Here is a 22,022-nt window from a genome sequence, read left to right on the forward strand (position 1 = left end):
TTCTTTCCAAGAGGATATTTTGCATTCATTAAGGGAAGAAGTGTATAGAAGCAACAGTTTGTTTGATATATACATCTAGGGAGAGACTGAAGATCATAGAAAAACCTGAGTTCATGATATATGATTCAATGGAAGGTGGGCGCAATATTCATGCTCTTGATCATCTTCACATTTTCAGCTTATGTAGTTTTCTAATGGGGCAATTGAATGTCCATGACCATGACCATGACCACAGGGTCCTATTTTGTGAAAGACCATTGAAACAACTTAGTATGGATTGAAAATATGCATGCATCTAAAGACAGTAATGCAATTATTGTAATCAGCGGATGAAGTTGGTGCAAAAGCTTTGGACACTAATTGAAACCAGGCCAATGAGGGCACAAGGGTGCGGATGTCTTGATTTTTAGTCTGGATTGGAGCTACTCGAGGTGAAAAAAAGGGGAATTCCCTACTGAAAGATTTTCAATCACCCACCAAGATCAGGAGGCAGGATAAGTTGCTGTGAGGATTAAAACCCAAGGACATCAATGTGTTTTGGTAAGGAGTTAATAATGTTTGTTTATTATTGTCACATGCATCGAGATACAGTGAAAAGATTTTGTTTGCATGCTATCCAGTTTGTTTTTTTAAACTATACATCTGAAGAAGGTTTTCAACCCGAACCATCACCTATCCACATTTCCCTGCGATGCTGCCTGACTTGCTAAATTACTCCAGCACTTGGTGTACTTTTGTCTATTAACCAGCATCCACAGTTCTTTGTTTCTATACATGAATACAATGAAGCCATCCACTATGTACAGATAAAGGATAGAAGGATGTACAGATAAAGGATAGAATACACATTTAGTGCAGAGATATAACAGTGAATTCCAATGAATTCTATTAAAGAAAGTTCAACGATCTCCAATGAGGTAGATATGATGTGTAAGAAGGAACTGCAGATGTTGGTTTAAACCAAACATAGACACACTCTAGCTGACGAGGGGACCAGTTGCCTGATAACAGCTGGGAAGAAACTATTCCTGAATCTGGGGGCTATTTGTTCATAATTGATGCCATGGTCAGAGGGTTCAGCATTCAATCCGTTCTTCCAACAACTGCATCACTAACCTCATGCATGAATCTAAGCAACAACCACTCACCCAACCACCATATCTATCAAGTAATTCTTCTACTTGACATTCATGTACCCCAACACTTCCTCACACACTTGACGATGCAAGTTATAGTGTTGTATTTGAGTTTCCACAAGCTGTCAGATGTCCAACTACAGCAGAAGCATCACTCAGATCTATTGCAAGCCTCTTCGATTTTGAGAGAGGATGGCACACAATTGTCTATGGGTTTCCACGGTTGCCCCAGTATCCTCCCACATTCCAATGATGTGCAGATTGGGAGGTTTATTGTCTGCTGTAAATTTCCCCTGATGTGTTCAATCTTGACGGAGTTGATGAGAATGTGAAAATAGTAAAATAAAAAGAGACCAGAACAAGTGTTCTAGTCCTTTTATTCTTCTTATAATTGTTTTAGCGATTGATTGACGTTACAATGAAACTATTCTTGAAAGTTCAGTTGCTTCATTACCGCCAAATAAGTGTCAAATATCACAATGTACAAGATGAAAACTCATCAGTTCCAGGAGATGGACATTTCATCAGTTCTGTCAAGGCTCACAAAAAATCGAGGCTGAGAAATTATCATTGTTCATTTCATGAATTTATAGAATCAATAAAAAGTAAAAATCTAGAAGAAGAAATTCATGGTAAAATATAACGTTCTGTAACCCAACAGGTTCTTTAGTATTATGCATACACTTGAAGTTAGAGATTTCAAATTTGAAACGTGACATTCATGTTAATGGAATTAATAGAGGAGATTGTATTTTTCAAGTAATTTTGGGAACGGAGTGATTGAATCAACTTAGAAATCCATCACAACCTTAATGTGCATTGTTAATAGTCAGTATAAGATTCCATCACTTCTATGTGTTTCTTAGAGAAAATAAAAACTGGACTTCAGAGATAGCGCAGAATCTTTTACTAAATTTTAACTTGACCGTTTAAGATGAAGGTCAAAGATGCAAGTATACAATACTACATATTGAGGGCGAGCAGAGAGAGTCAGTAAGTTATGGTTAAATAATGGCTGGCTCAAAGATAATTTTGAGAGGAATGGGAAATCAAAGAGTTAGAAAATTCTAGTGTATAAGAGTGGAAGAAAATCAGTTTGACATATTGTTGGATACATGATATACCTTTGAAGCAAATATTTCAGCAGTTTCACGGCAATTTTTCTCCATGTCAAGGTGGCTTTGAATTACACCGACTTCATCAATCACCATTCGAGAGACTGCAATCAAAAAACATATTTACCTGTCATCACTTCATTTACAGAAAACATTCAAATTATAGACGATTAATTTTGTTAAATAATCTTTATGAGGCCCAGTTAAAGTATAATGGGGAATAAAAACTTTCCACAGCAAGAAAAGGCTGGAAGACATCTGTAACCTTAACATGTTCAGATGTAATCATAAACTGCAGCAAGAACAGGCCACTGAATCCACTTAACTAATTAACAGCTGCTGTCACAGAGAAAACATGAATCAACACTGTTATTACAAGTGGCACATTTGAGTGGCATCTAATTATGACTTGATGAGCTTGATACTTGCATTATAATCACTACCACAGCATCCCATCAGAGACTGAAAGCCTCCGATGGTGCTGACTTCCAGCAACTCCCCCTGAAACCTTCACAGATTCTGGCAGTCTTCTTAGCAGGGCATCCTTCTCAGTTAATGGCACGTTAAGCATAATTATTGGTAAGCATTGTAAATAAACAGGATTGAAACCAAAATTGTACAAGTGCATAAGACAATCTGACACATTGAAAGTGGCAGGCTTAATTGAGAGTTTCTCTGACTGCTGGAGATCATTTATCAGCATTTCTCTTAGGACAGTGATTATAACTGTGGAGACGGGCTACATAATGGTATCAGACAAATGTGAGCATTGCTGATAGTGTAGTGAATTAAATTGTATCTACTGTGAAACGCCTTGATGAAAAGTACAAATGCCTTGGTGGTCTTATCATTATAACACAATGATCATGTTGTCATCAACCTTGCCATCGTCAATTGAAAAGAAATGATTGTGTTGAGGCTTTCTATCGCCGACTGTGAATAGAACCAATTTTCAGAGATCTATGAAATCATGTAATTGGGTATAGAATGCAGCTACTTCACATACAAACTGGCCTCGGTAAACAGGAGTCGTACACAATATGTGTTCATGCCTAATTACAAATCAAAACTGCACAGAACCCAAGATAATTTATGACTATAAAATAGCTGGAACTAAGATTGGAGTTGGAATTTGACCAATTTTATTTTTTTTCCGATTCGAGATTAATTATAGGCCAAGGTCATTTCATAATAATACTGTTCGTCCAATTTTTGTTCACATCAACTTTAAGCCATTCACCTGAGTGATGCCAAGCCGAAGGCTGAACAAAAATACTTTCAAGACCATATTCAATTCTCCGTTGGTGTACATTGTTACGGCTTCTCTGGAAAATGTCATCTGAATTTTAAATGTATGCAGCTATCTGGTTAAAGTTCAAAATTCAGTACAACAATATTCTTCTTTATTTTTGCTATAGCACATCATATTTGCTATGCAAATTATTTTCAGTCTTAATTTCTTCCTGCAACCATCCAGACGTCATTGCTGTGTCCGAGTATGTGGAGGACCAGCCAGGTCATCCCACTGCTTCCATCTGGGCAACATCAGGGTGTGAGTATATCCCAGGTACCAATTCAAGTGGTGGCTTGGAGGACCCTGGCAAGCATAAACGGATCCATGAAGTTTAGGGATAGTTTTTCATGTTTATTAGAATATGGATTAATGATAGATTTTAAATCTATGGCCTCTTCTTCAAACTCCTCCAAGCTATTCCCTATACTTCTATTCTTCCCTATATCACTGGTTGAACTAGTTACAAACTCCATCTTTCCATTACCACCCCACTCCCCCCATTCCACTACTAACCCCTACTACTATCTCTGGTGTCAAAACTGTCAAGAGTCATGGCTTTGCTTCTTACCCACATGTTATTTTCTCCTCAACCCTCACATTAAAAAAAACTCAAAAAATAATAATAATTAAGCTTTAGATCTTGAATTCTTCTGTTTTCTATGTATCTCATTCCATATCCAGAAACAAGGAACTCCATATGCTGGTTCATAAACAACACACAAAGTACCAGGTCATGCAGCATTACTGGAGAACATGGATAGGTGACACTTGAGATCAGGACCTCTCTTCAGACTTAAAGAAGGGCTTCGACCTGAAACATCATCTGTCCTGCTCTGCAGAGATGCTGCCTGATCCGTTCAGTTACTCCAGCACTTTGTGTCTTTTTTTCCACCTTTATCCCATTGTGAAGCACTTTGCAATTTTATCTATTTAACATGCCATGTAACTCTATTAGATTCATTCATAGATACTGAACAAATGCAGGCCCTTTGGCCCACTTGCCCACTTGCCCACTTTAACCAAGTTTCCTATCCATGTTGATCCCTTGTACCTGTGCTTGGCCCATATCCCTCTAAACCTTTCACAACTTGTTCAAATGTCATTTGAACATTGTATTGTACCATCTTCATCTTTGTCAAATTTTAACATTGCTTTAAAACTCCAACATTCAGAAAGCATCATCTATTATCCTTCTTCAAAGAAAAGTATGTAAAATATATTTATGTTTTATTTTCTAACCCACATAAAATCGGGCAGCTTTTGTACTGCAAACCAGGTAGCATCTGTGGAGATGGATAAAACAAGGTAGCATTGTCAGCCGTGGTCACATCTCAATAAATAAAAAGAGATCAAACTATTTTTTGAGGTTACTAATTACATCAGAAAGCAGTGTTCATTAATGCGATGCTCTTAAACTTTGACCATTGTTTCTTCATTACTCTTTCGGTTTAATTGTTTAACTGAACTATAACAATAAAGCTATTGATATTTCAGCAGAGATGGTCACTCAGGCCACTGTCAAAGCCTCATGAGACAGAATATATTCCTGTCTCATCGTATTCAGCCACAGAGAGCTGAATATTGCCTATTGTCTATTGAAATGAATGAAACAACTGTCACCTTTCAACAGGTCAAATAGTGACTCACCTCTGTGGAGTTCTTTCACTTGTTGAACAGCATTATCTTTTTCCTCAGTCAATCTTATATTCTGTTCATAAATATAAAATATATTAAAAAATTATACAGAGCACAACCAGGAGATGATGTCCATTATCATCAGAGATTCAGAATCCACCTGGCCAGTGGAACAACGTGAACTAATTGAAACAATGTGAACTGGTCCAATTTCGCAAATTCTCTGAAGGTCCCTCAATTACCTGCTTTTGATGCAGTGATGCTTTTGCACACGTGTTGATGGAGATAAAGTCATAGCACACGGAAACAGGCCCTTCAGAACAATTTGTCTATGCCGACCAAGATGCCCCATCTAAGCTACTCCTATTTACCCATGTTTGGCCCATATCTCTTTAAACCTTTCCTATCCGCATATCTGTTCAAATGTCTTTTAAATGTAGTTATTGTACCTGCCTCAACCACTTCCTTTGGCAGCTCATTCCATTCACTCACCACCTCCCTGTGGCAACATTCCATATACCCATCACCCTCTGTGTGTAAATGTTACCTCTCAGGTTCCTATTAAATCTGTTCCCTCTCAACTTAAGCCTATGCACTCAAGTTCTTGATTCCCTTAGCCTTGGAAAAAAGACTCATGATTTTAGCACACCTCTATAAGATCACCCCTCAGCCTTCTGTGCCCCAACATCTTATACACATTCCATATTCTGAACTGAGGAGACCCATCTAAGAGTGGAGAACCTTTACTGCCCAAAAGGGTAATATAAAATGTGTTGAGTTTATGTTTGCATCAAATATCTGAACATAAACTTGAACATAAAATATCTGAACATAAACTTTCTATTTTATGTAATACATCAGGAAAGCCTATTGCAAATTATCTGCATTATCCCTGCTTCAGAATTATAATGCACTGATACATGCACACCTCCATTACTTACTTCTTACCCTAGTTATAGAAGCTTTTTTATAAAATCACAACCTGTAACATTATGTCAATATTATTCTATTGACTGACAATCCACTGGATAATTAATTAAATAAATACACTGCATCATATATTCAACAGGTTAATATATTAATGACAATTAATGCACGCGATTCACAGAAGTAAATGAAATAAATTGTTACTGATAGTGTCACTAACGATGTGTATTACAAGTCTGAATAACCAAAGGCAGTTCCTTATCCCAGTTCCATTTTCCTTGTTATCGACATTGAAACAATATAACCTGATATATTTATATTAAAATTAAGCTAACACAATTTGCATTGCCTTATTATCTAACAGGTGAAAGCCTCATGCTTGCTTTTCATGACAAAAATTCAAAATGTTTGCATAACACAATATAATTACATCATAACATCCATCTTTACAGACTATTTTCATCCCAATAAATGCCCTTAAAATGTATCATTAGAAAGGAGTTAAGTAGCAAGCTGTAATTACACAATATCAGCAACAGTGGTTTCACATAAGAAGCTGAGGACAATTGAATTATTCAGTTGAAGCAATAGTAGAAAAAACTTGATGTAGATGGAAAGGGAAAGTAAGGAGGGATGATGAAAAGAGAATGATTGTAAAGAGGAAGGAGAGAGAGAAAGAAAGAGATGATGAGAGTAGAAGGGCTGAGAGAAAATATGATGGATGGAGTATATAAGAGGGAAAAGGATAGAAGAGGGTAAAAAGGAAAGAAGGCTGAGATGACGAGAATAGCAAAATGATAATGAGAAGAAACAGATTAGGAAGAAGAGAAAGCGGAGCAGAGAAGAAGAATGGAGAAGAAAATGAAAGAGAGGATATAAAGCATCACAGCTATATGAGAACAGATCAGGAATGAAAGGATGGAGGTTGCTTTGATATTTTGCATTGGCAGCAGATGGGATTCTCAAAGTCAGTTGCACTGAATTATCAGTTAATTAACTAGCATAATATAGTCAGCAGAGAGAGGAAAATGCATCTGTTTAAGGGGTGGCAAATGTGAAACATGACTGAAGCTGGGTGGTTATTGAGGCGACAGATGCGAGGATGAGGTATAGTTAGGAGACACGGGAAGAGGCAAAAGAGCTTGCCAGAAAGGGGAATCAACTGGGCATCTCAGTTTACAGGGTTGCAAAATGCTGGAAGTGGAAGGCAGATACCCAAATGATCCAGCACAACACAGGAAATTATTTGTGTCACATTAGTATTGACTTCAATTTTAAAAGAGCACAAATGCAAGGGTGATTTTTTGAAAACTATTTAATGTAATACTTCACAAAATACGTTACAATGAATCATGGAAGGTTGCACATTCTCTCTCAGCAGGTGGGTTCCCATCAATTACTTCAGTTTCATCCCACATCCTAAATACGTGCTGCTTTTCAGATTAATATATGCATCTGTAAGTCGACCTCTAATGTAGTTAATGGCAAAAAAAAATTGAATGGGAGTTCATGGGCATGTAAGAGAGAATAACTTGCAGAGATACAAGGAAATAATTGGAGAAGACTGGGATAATCAGATTTTTTTTCCCTTGGCAACCAGCATGGATGTGATGAACTGAATTATCTCCCACCTCTCTCTCCACCCCATCTCTCCCTCCCCCTCTCTCTCCCCCTCTCTCTCCCCTCATCTCTCCCTTACAAAGAATAAGAATCCATAATTTGCATGACAAAGGCTTGACGTTCTTTCTAAGTGATCAAAAAAGTTTAGTTTAGTTTATTGTCATGTGTACCGAGGTACAGTGAAAGCTTTGGTTGACTGCTAACCAGTCAGCAGAAAGATAATACACGACTACAATCAAGCCATCCAGTGTACAGATACATGATGAAGGGAGTAACATTTAGTGCAAGATAAACTCCAGTAAAGTCCGATTAAAGAGAGTCCAAGGGTCTCCAATGAGGTAGATAATAACTCAGGACCACTCTCTAGTTATTGATAGAATATACCATACATTATTTCTCATTAATTTAGAATGTGGTAGGCATGGTGAATATTTAGGGGGAAAAAGACAAAGTGTTGTACTAACTCAGCGGGCCAGGCAGCATCCATGGAGAACAGGGATAGGTAACATTTTGTACGGGGACCTTCTTCAGACTGATTGTAGAGGGTTGTGAGCGGTGCCGAGGGGAGAAAGCCATTAAAGAGGAGGGGCAAGGCAAACCCAGTCAAGTGATAGGTGGATACAGGCGAGTAGAGCTATTGCTAGACAGGCGGTTGGCCAAATGCAATAGATGAAAGACTAAAGGTGTGAGATAAGGATAGAAGTGCAAAATATGAAACTAGAAGAAGGATTATAGGTATAAGAGGAGAGGGTAGGAGAGAAGTGTGCAAGCCTTGGTGGAGCACAGGGAAGAGGGAAGGAAAGGGAACAAAAAGGGTTGTTTGTGGGTTAGGTACCTAATATTGGAGAATTCAATGTCCCTACCACTAGCTTGTCATCTACCCAAATGGAATCTGAAAACTGTTCTTCCAAGATGGCACTAATTTCAACACAATGATCAGAATGAAGTGAAATGTTAGTGTATCAGCAGACATCCCATCCAAAATTCAGAACAAATAAAGCTCTGGACAAAGTGAATTACATCTGCTACTTCAACTCAACACCTACCTACTAACCCAGCCATGAAAGGATGGCACAATTTTGACAGAGCCTCGTATCACCTGTGGCAACATATCCCATGCATCTGTGATTATAAGATGATAACTCATAATAACACAAAAGTGCCGAGCAGCCTATTTTATCCTTTGTTCTCTTCTTTTACAGCTTTGAAAGCTGGGTCAAGTACATCAAACAGGAAGGGAGATTGAATGGGATCTGGTTTTAATGTCTCAGAGAAAAGTTGGTGTGACTTTACACTTTAGAGATACAGAGTAGAAATAGGGTCTTCGGCCCACCGAGTCTGCGTCGACTAGCCGGCAGGCCTGGACATCTTTGGAGTGTGGGAGAAAACTGGACCACCCAAAGAAAACCCACAGGGAGAACATGCAAACACTGTACAGACAACACCCATAGTCAGGATTGAACATGGATCTCTGGAGCTGTAGAGCAGCAACAGCACCACTCTGCTGCCCCAACTTGGAACTAAATATTACCAACAAGATTCAAAATATTCTCAGACTTCTGCTGGATGCTCACATGCTTCACCATGATAGATGGAGCATAGACCTCAATATTACCTGTAATTTCCACATTTTCCATGAATCTGCCACTCTAAACTAATTCCTAATTAAGCTAATACCTCGATTTAAACTTTATCATTGTCTTTTACAAATTCCTCCAAGTATTTACTCCTCCAACTCCATAACATTCCTTTACCTTAATTCAGGCCGCTCAAGCTCCCTTTAACAACTGTGCCTTCAGTTGACAAGAACCTAAGGTCCAAAATCCCCTCCACAATCTATTTTTTCTCTTTGCTCCTGGAAATTTATCTCTTTGACCAAGCTTTTGGGACAGCTTTCTAATATTTCCCTCTGTGGCTCATTGTAAGTTTGTTTTGGACATAAATTTATTTAATTTTCTGTTTATTATATTGTCTATTGAGTACTGTCTTTACAAACGTGTGCTGCTGCAAGTAAGTATTTCATTGCTTCATTTCAAAACATAGGGCAATGAAACACTCTTGATTCTTGAATATCTCAGAAATTATTTGCTCCTTTAAAGATGTTGCAACAGCAGAGGTCATTGCTTGATGTTGAAAACTACTTACCTCCTCTTTCATCTTCTCATTTTCTTTCACAAGATTGTCATACCCATCAATTGCTATGCAAGAAAAAAGAACATCTGATGTCAAATAACTATCTAAAGTAGAACTTTTGAAATATTACAGAATAGATTGTAATTTAGTCCCATCTTTCATAATCATGGGATCTTAACATGATGCAAAGAAAAAGGTTTAATAATATTCAAAGGTCTGGTAGGGGTTAAATAAAACTTTAAGAAAAACACAAACAATTTTTTTTTTTAATGGTTGGGCAACATTATGCACAGCCTGGCCAAAATACATATTTTGATGCGACAGCAAGTTTTTAATAATGGGAATTATATATTTGTTTGAAAAAGCTCTGTGCATTTAATGGTAAAGCATTTATTCCCCTAACCAGGCCTAGGTATGTTAAATTTCCTTGGTCTTATGAGAAAGCAGAGGAGTGCTTTCTCAGCTGTAATGTTGAATTGTTTGGACCTCCTCCACACTCTTTCCGAAGCCTCCACATCGTTCCTGCAATGGAGCAACCAAAACTGCCACAATACTCCAAATGTGACCTGACCAAAATCCCATAAAGCTGCTTCATATCTTCCTTACTCTTACATTCAATGCCCCAAAATATGAAGACAAGCACACCATATGCCCTCTTTACCACTCTACCTGCATGTTTTACTTTCACTGCATTTTGGACTTGGACCCCAAGATCCCTCTGTACATCAATGCTGTTGAGGGTCTTGCCATTAATTGTATATCTACCCCTTACATTTCATCTCCCAAAGTGTAACACCTCACACTTGTTCGGATTAAACTCCATTTGCCATTTCTCCGCCAATTTGTATCGTGGATCTATATCCCGCTGTATACTTTGACCGTGCATTGCAATGTCTATTTCTGAAGATTCCCCAAAGAAAGTTAGCAATTTTCCTTCCTATTTGAAACACTTCACTGGTGTCCTGGGCCTTGGGTCTTCCTATTGTTAGTTAATTATTACCATTACAACATTTCTATATTTATCACCCCTTTTAAACTGTCTTAAGCAGAGTCTCAATCCTCTACCTTGTTAGAAACATAGATAGAAACATAGAAAATAGGCGCAGGAGGAGGCCATTCGGCCCTTCAAGCCAGCACCGCCATTCATTGCGATCATCGTCCCCTATCAATAACCCGTGCCTGTCTTCTCCCCATATCCCTTGACTCCACTAGTCCCTAGAGTTCTATCTAACTCTCTCTTAAATCCATCCATTGACTTGGCTTCCACTGCCCTCTGTGGCAGGGAATTCCATGAATTCACAACTCTCTGAGTGAAAAAGTTTTTTCTCACCTCAGTCTTAAATGACCTCCCCTTTATTCTAAGTCTGTGGCCCCTGGTTCTGGACTCGCCCAACATTGGGAAACATTTTTCCTGCATCTACCTTGTCCAGTCCTTTTATAATTTTATATGTTTCTATAAGATCCCCCCTCACCCTTCTAAACTGCAGTGAATACAAGCCTAGTCTTTACAATCTTTCCTCATATGACAGTCCCGCCATCCCAGGGATCAATCTCGTGAACCTACGCTGCACTGCCTCAATCACAAGGATGTCCTTCCTCAAATTAGGAGACCAAAACTGTACACAATACTCCAGATGTGGTCTCACCAGAGCCCTATACAACTGCAGAAGAACTTCTTTACTCCTATATTGAAATCCATTTGTTATGAAGGCCAACATTCCATTAGCTTTCTTCACTGCCTGCTGTACCTGTAAGCCAACTTTCAGTGACCGGTGTACAAGGACGCCCACATCTCGCTGCACCTCCCCTTACCTAACCTAACCCCATTGAGATAATAATCTGCCTCCTTGTTTTCGCTGCCAAAGTGGATAACCTCACATTTATCTATATTATACTGCATCTGCCACGCATCTGCCCACTCACTCAACCTGTCCAGATCACTCTGCAACCTCCTAACATCCTCTTCACAGTTCACATTGCCACCCAGCTTTGTGTCATCCGCAAACTTGCTAGTGTTGCTCCTAATTCCCTCTTCCAAATCATTAATCAAGAATATTGCAGTTGCATCACAGACAGTTTATCCCCCTTAGATCCTCTGTCCTCCAGTACATCTGGGAGATTGTTTGTGTCTTCCTTAGTCCCCGAAGTACCTATTCAACTCTTCTGCCATTTCCTTGTTGCCCATAATAATTTCACCCGTGTCTGCCTTAAAGGGACCCACATTTGACTTTGCTACTCTTTTTCCCTTAACATATCTAAAGAAGCTTTTACTGTCCTTCTCTATATTCCTGGCCAGCTTCCCTTCGTAATTCATCTTTTCAGCCCGTATTGCCCATTTTGTTTCCTTCTGTTGTCCTATGAAAGTTTCCCAATCCTCTGGCTTCCAGCTACTCTTTGCTGTGTTATACATCTTTTCTTTTAGTTTTATTCTATCCCTAACTTCTTGTCAGCCACGGTTGCCTCCTACTCCCCTTAGAATCTTTCTTCCTTTTTGGAATGAAATGATCCTGCGTCTTCCGGATTATGCCCAGAAATTCCTGCCATTGCTGTTCCATGGTCATTCCTGCTAGGATCCCTTTCCAGTCTACCTTGGCCAGCTCCCCTCTCATGCCTTCATAGTTCACTTTGTCCAACTGCATCACTGACACATCTGATTTAACGTTCTCCTTCTCAAATTGCAGATTAAAACGAATCATATTATGATCACTACCTCCAAGCGGTTCCTTTACCTTGAGTTCTCTTATCATATCTGGTTCATTGGACAACACTAAATCCAGAATTGCCTTTTCTCTGGTGGGCTCCATTACAAGCTGCTCTAAGAATCCATATTGGAGTCATTCTACAAACTCTCTTTCTTGGGGTCCTGAACCAACCTGATTTTCCCAGTCTACCTGCATATTGAAATCCCCCATCACCACAGTGGCATTACCTTTGTTACATGCCAGTTTTAACTCCTGCTGCAACTTACACCCTACATCCGGGCTACTATTTGGGGGTCTGTAGATAACACCAATTAGTGTCTTCTTGCCTTTACAATTCCTCAACTCAATCCACAGTGACTCTACCTTGTCAGACCCTATGTCTTCCCTCGCAAGGGAAGGGACTGATTTCCATCCCTCACAAGCAGAGCTACCCCCCCCCCCTCCTCTGCCCACCTGCCTGTCCTTTCTCTAGGATGTATAACCCTGAATATTAAGTTGCCATGCCCGATCCTCCTGCAGCCACGTCTCAGTAATCCCCACAATGTCATATCTACCAACCTCTAACTGAGCCTCAAGCTCACCTACTTTACTTCTTATACTTCGCGCATTCATATACAATACTTTTAATTCCTTACGCATCTCACCTTTCACATCGATCCCTATTAAACTTGGCCATACTCCCCTATCCCTTTGTGAGCTTCCTTTCCCGTTAATTCTGGGGTCATTAACCATCCCTTTACTCTCTTTCCCTTGAACTCCGTCCTCGACTATCCCATTTGACACCCCACCCCCCTTATTCAGTTTAAAACCACCCGTGTAGCAGTGGCAAACCTGCCTGCCAGAATGCTGGTCCCCCACCTGTTAAGATGCAATCCGTCCCTTTTGTACAGTTCCCCCTTACTCCAAAACAGATCCCAGTGATATAAGAATCTAAATACCTGCCCCCTGCACCAGTTCCTCAGCCACACATTCAGGTCTCGTATCTCCCTGTTCCTGCTCTCGCCAGCACGAGGAACTGGAAGCAAACCAGAGATAACAACCCTGGAGGTCCTGCTTTTCAGCATTTTTCCGAGCTCTCTAAAGTCACGCTGCAGAATATTCATCCCCTTCTTTCCGACATCGTTTGTGCCGACATGCACTACCACTTCTGGCTGTTCACCTTTGCCCTTGAGGATTTTCTGCACTCTGTCCGTGACATCCTGGATCCTGGCACCAGGAAGGCAGCACACCATCCTCGAATCCCGTCTGTTCCTGCAGAAACCCCTGTCCGTACTCTCACAATGGAGTCTCTAACTACAATGGCGTTGCCTGATGCTGGCCTCTTTGGTTTTGGCTCAACAGCCCTTTTTGCTTCACAAGCCAGTCCACCGCTCGGTGTGATAACGTTTTCTGTCCCAACAGCTTCTAAGTGGGTGAACCTGTTTTGTTCTTATAATTGTTCTTATAATTCATGCAATTCATTCTGCTACTCAAAAGATTACAAATTATACTGAATCTCCAGGTTCTTCTTGTAATGTTCATATCACAATTTCCATTGTAATTACTACCATCAGCGATATCATCCCTCCCACATACCCCTCCACTCCAGGTTTTCCAAAGGGATGGTTTTGTTTTCAATTACCTACTATCCACTCATCACCTAACGGCATTTCCTCAAGCAACTGTATGCGGTCCAGCATTTGCCGTTTTACCTCTTCCATTCCCGCCATCCAGGGATCCAAACAATCCTTCCAGATGAAACAATTCACTTGCATTTATTTTATTCCATCATGTTACATTTGATGTTCACAACAGGATCTCCTCCAGTGTCATACAGCAGGGAAACAGGCCCTTTGAACCAACTTGCCCATGCCGACCAAGATACTTCATCTTTCATGCTCGCATGATGCAGTCAACATGGATCCAATGAGTTGAATAACAGCCATCTGCATACATACCATATTCAAAAACGCATTGTCTAATCTTGCCAGATCCTATTTTAGCTAACCTTTGATCTACAATATTACATACAATAAACAGGTGGATCGTGTGCCAATAAACCACACAAATAAAATATAACACCACTGGCGAACAGACTGCCGATTGTAGAACTTCCAAATGTTTAAACTAACAGCCTCAGGAGGAATTTGTATTATTTTTTATATTATTATATGTATTATTATAATCAATGATTCTTGAACCACTTTAGAGATTTAATCTAGACAACACATATTTTAGAAAATCTCTGTTAATACCTGTAATACCTGCAACTAAAAACTACAGAAATTACCCAGCATGGACTTTGACACTCTCATAAAGTTGTCTGAATTTAGGGAGAGCGAAATAGCTGTTAAGCATGATCAACGAAGCCACGTTTTGTGATAGAGCGCATTCTAAAGTCTATCGACTTTAAAAATCCTAAAATTCCCAACATTTATCACTGAGGCGTTGAAATATATAAACGGCATGATTCTTTCAGAGGTGCGTTGCCTCTGCCTCGCATTTTGTTAAACATCGTTGTCATTACAACCTCCACGTAAGTCACAAGCTCTATGATCTGCCACTTCTTGAACAGTGGAATTTGGCGACTTGTTTTAAATGTTACCAAAGCCAACATTCGTCACCCATTTGCATTCTAGCTAAGTTTTCACCAAGTTCCCAAACTTTAGAAACAGCTTTAAGATCCTATAAAATAGGAGACCCAGACTCACACAACACGGGAACAGGCACGTCAGGGGAAGGAGCCCCTTGCAGGTTCCGAGGGCATAGAGATGAAAGACAATCTCTCCAACACAAGCACGCACCTTGTTTAGACAAGTCGTTGAGGGTGGTGATCTGTTCCTCTTCTGAAGTGGCCATTTCCACGAACCGTTTAAGCTCTGGAATCCACCTGTTAGCAGGAAGGCGGCAGGTTACAGCGTGTGGCACCAGGTGTAACTGACAGCTCTGGCTCAGTGTAAGTGAACCTAACCTGAACACAAAGCCGGAAGGAGTGGGGATAGGATGATTGTTCTAGGAAGAGGAACAAGGTTGACACAAATACGTTATTTATGGTGTTTATGTTGATCAACGATATTAATGTGTTACGTCTCCGAAAGCTATTAAGCTATTATAGGGCATTAACCAAACATGTTTTGTTCGTGTGCGGCTATCACGTTATGAAACAATTTTGATTTTGATCGATATTATGTTGCCATGAAACTGGTAGTAACAAACTCGTTTTATGAGATGGTGCTTTTGATTTGTCACGTGCAAACGCAGGTAAATAGCCGCACAGGTTTCCTCTGGGTGCTCCGGTTTTCTTCCACATAACCATAGATGTACACGTTTGTAATTGGCCTCTGTAAATTGCCCCGGGTGTGGGGATTGGATGCTAAAAAGGGATAACATAGAACTAATGTAAACGGGTGATCAATAATTTTCGCTGACCTAGGGGCCGAAAGTTATATAAAGAAAGATATGTATCTTTCAATCAAAATCCATCTTGGGTCTTTCAGATGTTGGTGTCAATGTTACCCTTTAAATTTGAGAATATCGTATACGGTACTTTTAATGCAACAAAATGTGCTTCGACACAGTGCAGGAAGTCTTGACAAGCTGCACAAGGAAGTTTTGGGCTACCTCAAAAGCTTGAACAAAAAGATAATATTTTAAGGAACTTGGTGTGAGTTTGGATATAAGCATAGTCTGGGCGACCTTGGGTTTACAGAGGGTAAAATAGAAAAAATGGTGTTGAAATTGTCAGCTCCAGGGTAAGAATGGAATTAATGTAATTTCAACAAACTAGCAGTAATGGTGGCAGAGTCAGGCAATGTAATAAAAAACATTGGCAGGGACCATTTGAAACCAAGTTTGCAAGTGATATAGTTCAGTGTCAGGTAGAAACCAGCGAGAGGGGTGAAGTCAATATTTAGTTGCAGCATTTCAGCACTGAACAAGTAGTAGATACAGAGAGACCAGGGAAGGTAGTAGATTAGAGATGGATATTGTTTCTGCACATAGGGAAACCATTGCTAGGTATTCCGATGGCATTCTTGTGAGCATGTAATTGAGAAATAGGCAGAAATCATTGCGGTCATAAGGACTGAAGATGAAATGTACAGACAAAATACAGCCAGGACTTCCCTACTTGAAGTTCTAGGACAGACTTTCCGCTTTTGTTTTCTTGAATTTTCCATTCCTGGAGATTTGGAAATTTATGTCCAATGCTGCTCTGAGCCATTTTGAATACTTACAAATCAATGGAAAATTTAACAAGTGGCAGCTGATATACAGCACCTTCATGCAGCCAAATAAAGCAAGTATACATATTCAACTTTGAAGAAAATATTGCTGTACTTAACACTTCCAGATCAATATCGGCTTTGCTTACACCCAATTTATACTGCCTAGCTGAACAAAGTTGATAATCTAACTAGGCAGATAAGTCACATGCATAATTTTGGTCCTGGCCTTCAATTTTAGTGGCACTGCTAGTATTAAGCTAATGGAATCTTCTGGAATTTTTTGAGGATGTAACTAGGAAAATGGACAAGAGAGAGCCAGTGGATGTAGTGCACCTGGACTTTCAGAAAGCCTTTGATAGATTAGTGGGCAAAACGAGTGCACATGGTATTAGCGGTAATGCACTAACATGGATAGAAAATTGGTTGGCAGACAAGAAACAAAGAGTAGGGATTAACGGTTCCCTTTCAGAATGGCAGGCAGTGACTGGTGGGGTAGTGCAAGTGTTGGTGCTGGGATCGCAGCTAATTATATTATACATTAATGATTTAGATGAAGGGATCAAAAGTAACATAAGCAAATTTGCAGGTGACACAAAGCTGGGTGACAGTGTGAACTGTGAGGAGGATGCTATGAGGATACAGGGTGACTTGGACAGGTTGGGTGAGTGAGCAGATGCATGGCAGATGCAGTTTAATGTGGATAAATGGGAGGTTACCACTTTGGTGGCAAGAACAGGAAAGCAGATTAAAATCTGAATGGTGTCAAATTAGGAAAAGGGGAAGTACCACGAGGTCTGGGTGTCCTTGTTCATCAGTGACAGAAAGTAAGCATGCAGGTACAGCAGGTAGTGAAGAAAGCTTAAGTCCAAATTTGAGGAAGGGCATTCTTGCTATTGACTGCAGTGTTGGTTCACGAGGTTAATTACCGGGATGGCGGGACTGTCATATGTTGAAAGAATAGAGCGACTGGGCTTGTATACACTAGAATTTAGAATGATGAGAGGGAATCTTATTGAAGATTATTAAGGGATTGGACACACTAGAGGCAGGAAACAAGTTCCCGATGTTGGGGGAGTCCAGAACCAGGGGCAACTTTAAGAACAATGGGTAGGCCATTTAGAACGGAGATGAGGAAAAACTTTTTCACTCAGAGTTGTGAATCTGTGGAATTCTCTGCCTCAGAAGGCAGTGGAGGCCAATTCTTTGGATGCTTTCAAGAGAAAGTTAGATAGAGCTCTTAAAGATAGCGGAGTCAAGGGATATAAGGAGAAGGTAGGAACAGTGTACTGATTGTGGATGATCAGCCATGATCACAGTGAATGGCTGTGCTGGCTTGAAGGGCCAAATGAGCTACTCCTGCACCCATTGTCTATTGTCTAAAATTCAACTAAGGGTTCCCAAGGCTATTTCAGTAGCAGGAAGGTGGCATTGTGTTCATTTCACCATGTAATAAATGTCCAATACATTTCCATTTATCTTAGAGCTTTAGCCACAGCTAATTCCTCCAAAGGGCAGGGTTTCTTGGCAACATCAAATAATTTTGTTATGAAGGCTAACATGTTGTTATGAAGGCCAACATGCCTAGACTTTGGTAGAGCAGATGGAAAATTGATTGGAGAATTGATAACCTTTGCTGAGTAAAAGCGTGTCAGCGTGATTACTTGGATTACCTTTCATTTTGATCCACATGCCCGAAGAGCACTGTAGAAATGATGAATAAATTAATCAAATCCAGTTTCAAAATACAAAATAAAGCACAACTGTGTTTATGCAAAACTGCTCAGGCTGAGCAGTCTTTACCCAAAACGTTGACCATTGTTTTCCCTCAGATGCTGCCTGACTGGAGTTCTTTGAGCAGCTTTCTTTCTTCATTTCTCAGCACCTCCAGTCTCTTGCGTTTCCAGCTGAAATGTAATACCTGCAGCCATTTCATGTCTTGTTGCACAACTGTAGACCTTCCAAACAACCATTCAAATTTTTGAAATGCAGTCGCTAATGAAAGGCAAGAATTCACAAATTGCACACTTGATAGACAACTTTACGGAATGTTTCAGTAACACAGCACTGGGAAATATGTCAAATTTTCCCACTCTGCAATAGCTATTTAAATCAAATCACACTTCAACTTCTCCACAATGTTTTGCAAGGTTTCTTTTTTAAACTTGCAATAAATCTACCACCATCCCCTTCAGGAAGCATTGCAGATCAGAACATGGAGAGCAAGACAGTTGCTCATCTCTCAGGTTCTTATGCAAGTCTCATGTCAATGTTTTTGAGTTTCTCACTGTCCTGCCAGTGTAAAAAGTTTCTCCATATTAAAATATTAAAACACAGTAGTTTTGAAAAGTTATTAAAATCCCCACTGAACAATATCTCTATATGAACAATCCTAGTTTCTCTAGTCTATAAGTTTCCTGTGGTCCCTCAGTGGTGGCCACAAATCTCCGACTAATTCATAAACATTTATCAAGACAACTTCTTTTTGCATTCAGCATCAATTTGTAAGGCCCAGAATTAGCTCATCTTCTTATAGAAGTAAACTACAAGTACAGTGGAACTTACGTGCTCAAACCTACCAAAGAGACAAGGTGGTGAACATTACAAAAATACAGGTGTTAGAAAATAGATGTTGGAAACAGTCTGTCTGTAGGTCAGGGAAAATACATGGAAAAAAAGAGTTAACCTTTTAAGTCAAAGATCCTTCATTAAAACTTTGAAAGTCAGGTGATAGTTTTATGCAGAGTGAATGGAGGAGTGATGGATAGGAGGAAGGGAATATCACTGATAGAATGAATGAGATCAATGTGATTCTGTTTACAGACCTGTATGGCCAACAAAGGGGACATGGTAAAAATGTGACATACAGATCAGAGCTATTCCTGAAACACAAAGCCAACAGGGAGAAAGCTGGAAATGGTTATCAGATCAGGCAATGACCACAGAGGGAAAACTGAGCTCATGTTACAGACGGATAACCTTACAGCAGAACTGTTTGATTCTAAATATACACAAAAAAAACTAGTTACTTGAACAGTGACAAGCAGCAAAAAGCTCAGGTTGCTGCACTAAGCAGTTACCCAATCCATTTGGTTTCTCCAATGTAGAGGAATTGTGAACACCAAATGTATTGCACTAGATTGGAACGAGTAAATTGCTGGTTCACCTGATAGGACTGTTTGGGTTGCTGGATGGCGTGAAGCGACCAGGTAAAATAGTTAAAGGTAGACAAAAATGCTGAGAAACTCAGTGGGTGAGGCAGCATCTATGGAGTGAAGGAATAGGCGACGTTTCGGGTTGAGACCCTTCTTCAGACTGATGTGGGGAGGGGCGGGAAAAAGAAAGGAAGAGGCAGAGACAGTAGGCTGTGGGAGAGCTGGGAAGAGGAGGAGAAAGCAGGGACTAGCTGAGATTAGAGAAGTCAATGTTCATACCGCTGGGGTGCAAACCTCCCAAGCTAAATATAAGGTGCTGATCCTCCAATTTACAGTGGTCCTCACTCTGGCCATGGAGGAGACCCAGGACAGAAAGGTCGAATTCGGAATGGGAGGGGGAATTGAAGTGCTGAGCCACCGGGAGATCAGGTAGGTTAATGCGAACCGAGCGGAGGGATTGGGCAAAGCGATCGCTAAGCCTACGCTTAGTCTAACCGATGTAGAGCAGCTGACATCGAGAGCAGCGGATGCAATAGATGAGGTTGGAGGAGGTGCAGGTGAACCTCTGCCGCACCTGGAAAGACTATTTGGTCCGTGAATGGAGTCAAGTGAGGAGGTAAAGCGACAAGTGTAGCATTTCCTGCGGTTGCCAGGAGAGGGGTGGTTTGGGTGGGAAGGGATAAATTGACCAGGGAGTTAAGGATGGAGCAGTTGGTCGGTCCCCTCGACCGCAGAACCCGTCTACTAATAATCTCCTCCGCCTAGCGGAGCTGGTCCTTACCCTTAATAACTTTACGTTTGACTCCTCCCATTTTCTCCAAATACAAGGCGTAGCTATGGGCACGCGCATGGCCCCTAGCTATGCCTGCCTCTTTGTAGGGTACGTCGAACAATCTTTGTTCGAGACATACCAGGACCCCATCCGCAAACTCTACCTCCATTACATCGACGACTGCATTGGTGTTACCTCCTGCACCCACACACAACTCACTGACTTCATCCATTTCACCACTAACTTCCATCCGGCACTCAAATACACCTGGACCATTTCCGACATTTCCCTACCATTTCTTGACCTCACTATCTCCATCGCGCGTGATAGACTACTAACCGACATCCACTATAAACCCACTGACTCCCTTGGCTATCTGGACTACATTTCTTCCCACCCTGCTTCCTGTAAGGACTCCATCCCCTACACCCATTTCTTCTGTTTACGCCGCATCTGCACCCAGGATGAGCTGTTCCACAATAGGGCATCGGAGATGTCCTCATTCTTCAGGAAACGGGGTTCCCCTCTTCTACTATAGATGAGGCTCTCACCAGAGCCTCTTCTATACCCCGTAACTCTGCTCTCACTCCCCATCAGTCAGTGGTTTTGTAGATGTCAGTAAAATAGTTATCATTGTTTCAACTTCAGTTGCAGAAGAAAGTGTTTGAGAAATTGGTGGCAATGCAAGTATTGACCAGGATGTTGTGAGAAACCAAAGGTAAACAAAAAAATGCTGGAGTAACTCAGCAGGACAGGCAGCATCTCAGGAGAGAAGGAATGGGCGACGTTTCGGGTCAAGACACTTCTTCAGACTGATGTCAGGGGAGGGGGCGGGACAAAGATTAAATGTAGGCGGAGACAGTAAGACTAATGGGAGAACTGGGAAGGGGATAGAGAGAGAAGGCAAAGGCTATCTGAGGTGCGAGAAGTCAACGTTCATACCACTGAGGTGTAAACTACCCAAGCAAAATATGAGGTGTTGTTCCTCCAATTTACGTTGGGCCTCACTCTGACAATGGAGGAGGCCCAGGACAGAAAGGTCAGATTGGGAATGAGAGTTGAAGTGCTGAGCCACCGGGAGATCAGGCAGGTTAAGACGGGCTGAGCAGAGGTGTTCAGTGAAATGATCGCCGAGCCTGCGCTTGGTCTCGCCGATGTAGAGAAGTTTCTGTAAAACGATAACCGAGCCCGTTTCAGTGGAACGATCTCCATGCCAGGCACCCACCCACATATGTTGTGAGGAAACAGTATCTTCAGAATGTGTCTGGTGGTAGAATCTTACTGGAGGTGACAGAAATGGCGGCACAGTGGCACGGCGTCACAGTACAAGA

The 22,022-nt window shown here is 40.8% G+C and overlaps 1 protein-coding gene across 1 annotated transcript in view; it reads right to left on the minus strand.

Annotated features, from left to right (window-relative positions):
• shtn1 (shootin 1) overlaps positions 1 to 16,763 on the minus strand; it is a 43,502-nt gene extending 26,739 nt beyond the window's left edge. The window contains exons 1-5 of the mRNA XM_033034462.1: positions 16,671 to 16,763; positions 15,346 to 15,553; positions 9,873 to 9,925; positions 5,193 to 5,253; positions 2,261 to 2,355 (exon numbers count right to left, since the gene is read on the minus strand). Of these exons, the coding sequence (XP_032890353.1) occupies positions 2,261 to 2,355; positions 5,193 to 5,253; positions 9,873 to 9,925; positions 15,346 to 15,553; positions 16,671 to 16,763 (510 nt within the window). The remainder of the gene's footprint in view (positions 1 to 2,260; positions 2,356 to 5,192; positions 5,254 to 9,872; positions 9,926 to 15,345; positions 15,554 to 16,670) is intronic.
• Between the last annotated feature and the right edge of the window lie 5,259 nt (positions 16,764 to 22,022).

Source organism: Amblyraja radiata, chromosome 15 (assembly GCF_010909765.2).
Source record: "Amblyraja radiata isolate CabotCenter1 chromosome 15, sAmbRad1.1.pri, whole genome shotgun sequence".
Classification (NCBI taxonomy): Eukaryota; Metazoa; Chordata; class Chondrichthyes; order Rajiformes; family Rajidae; genus Amblyraja; species Amblyraja radiata.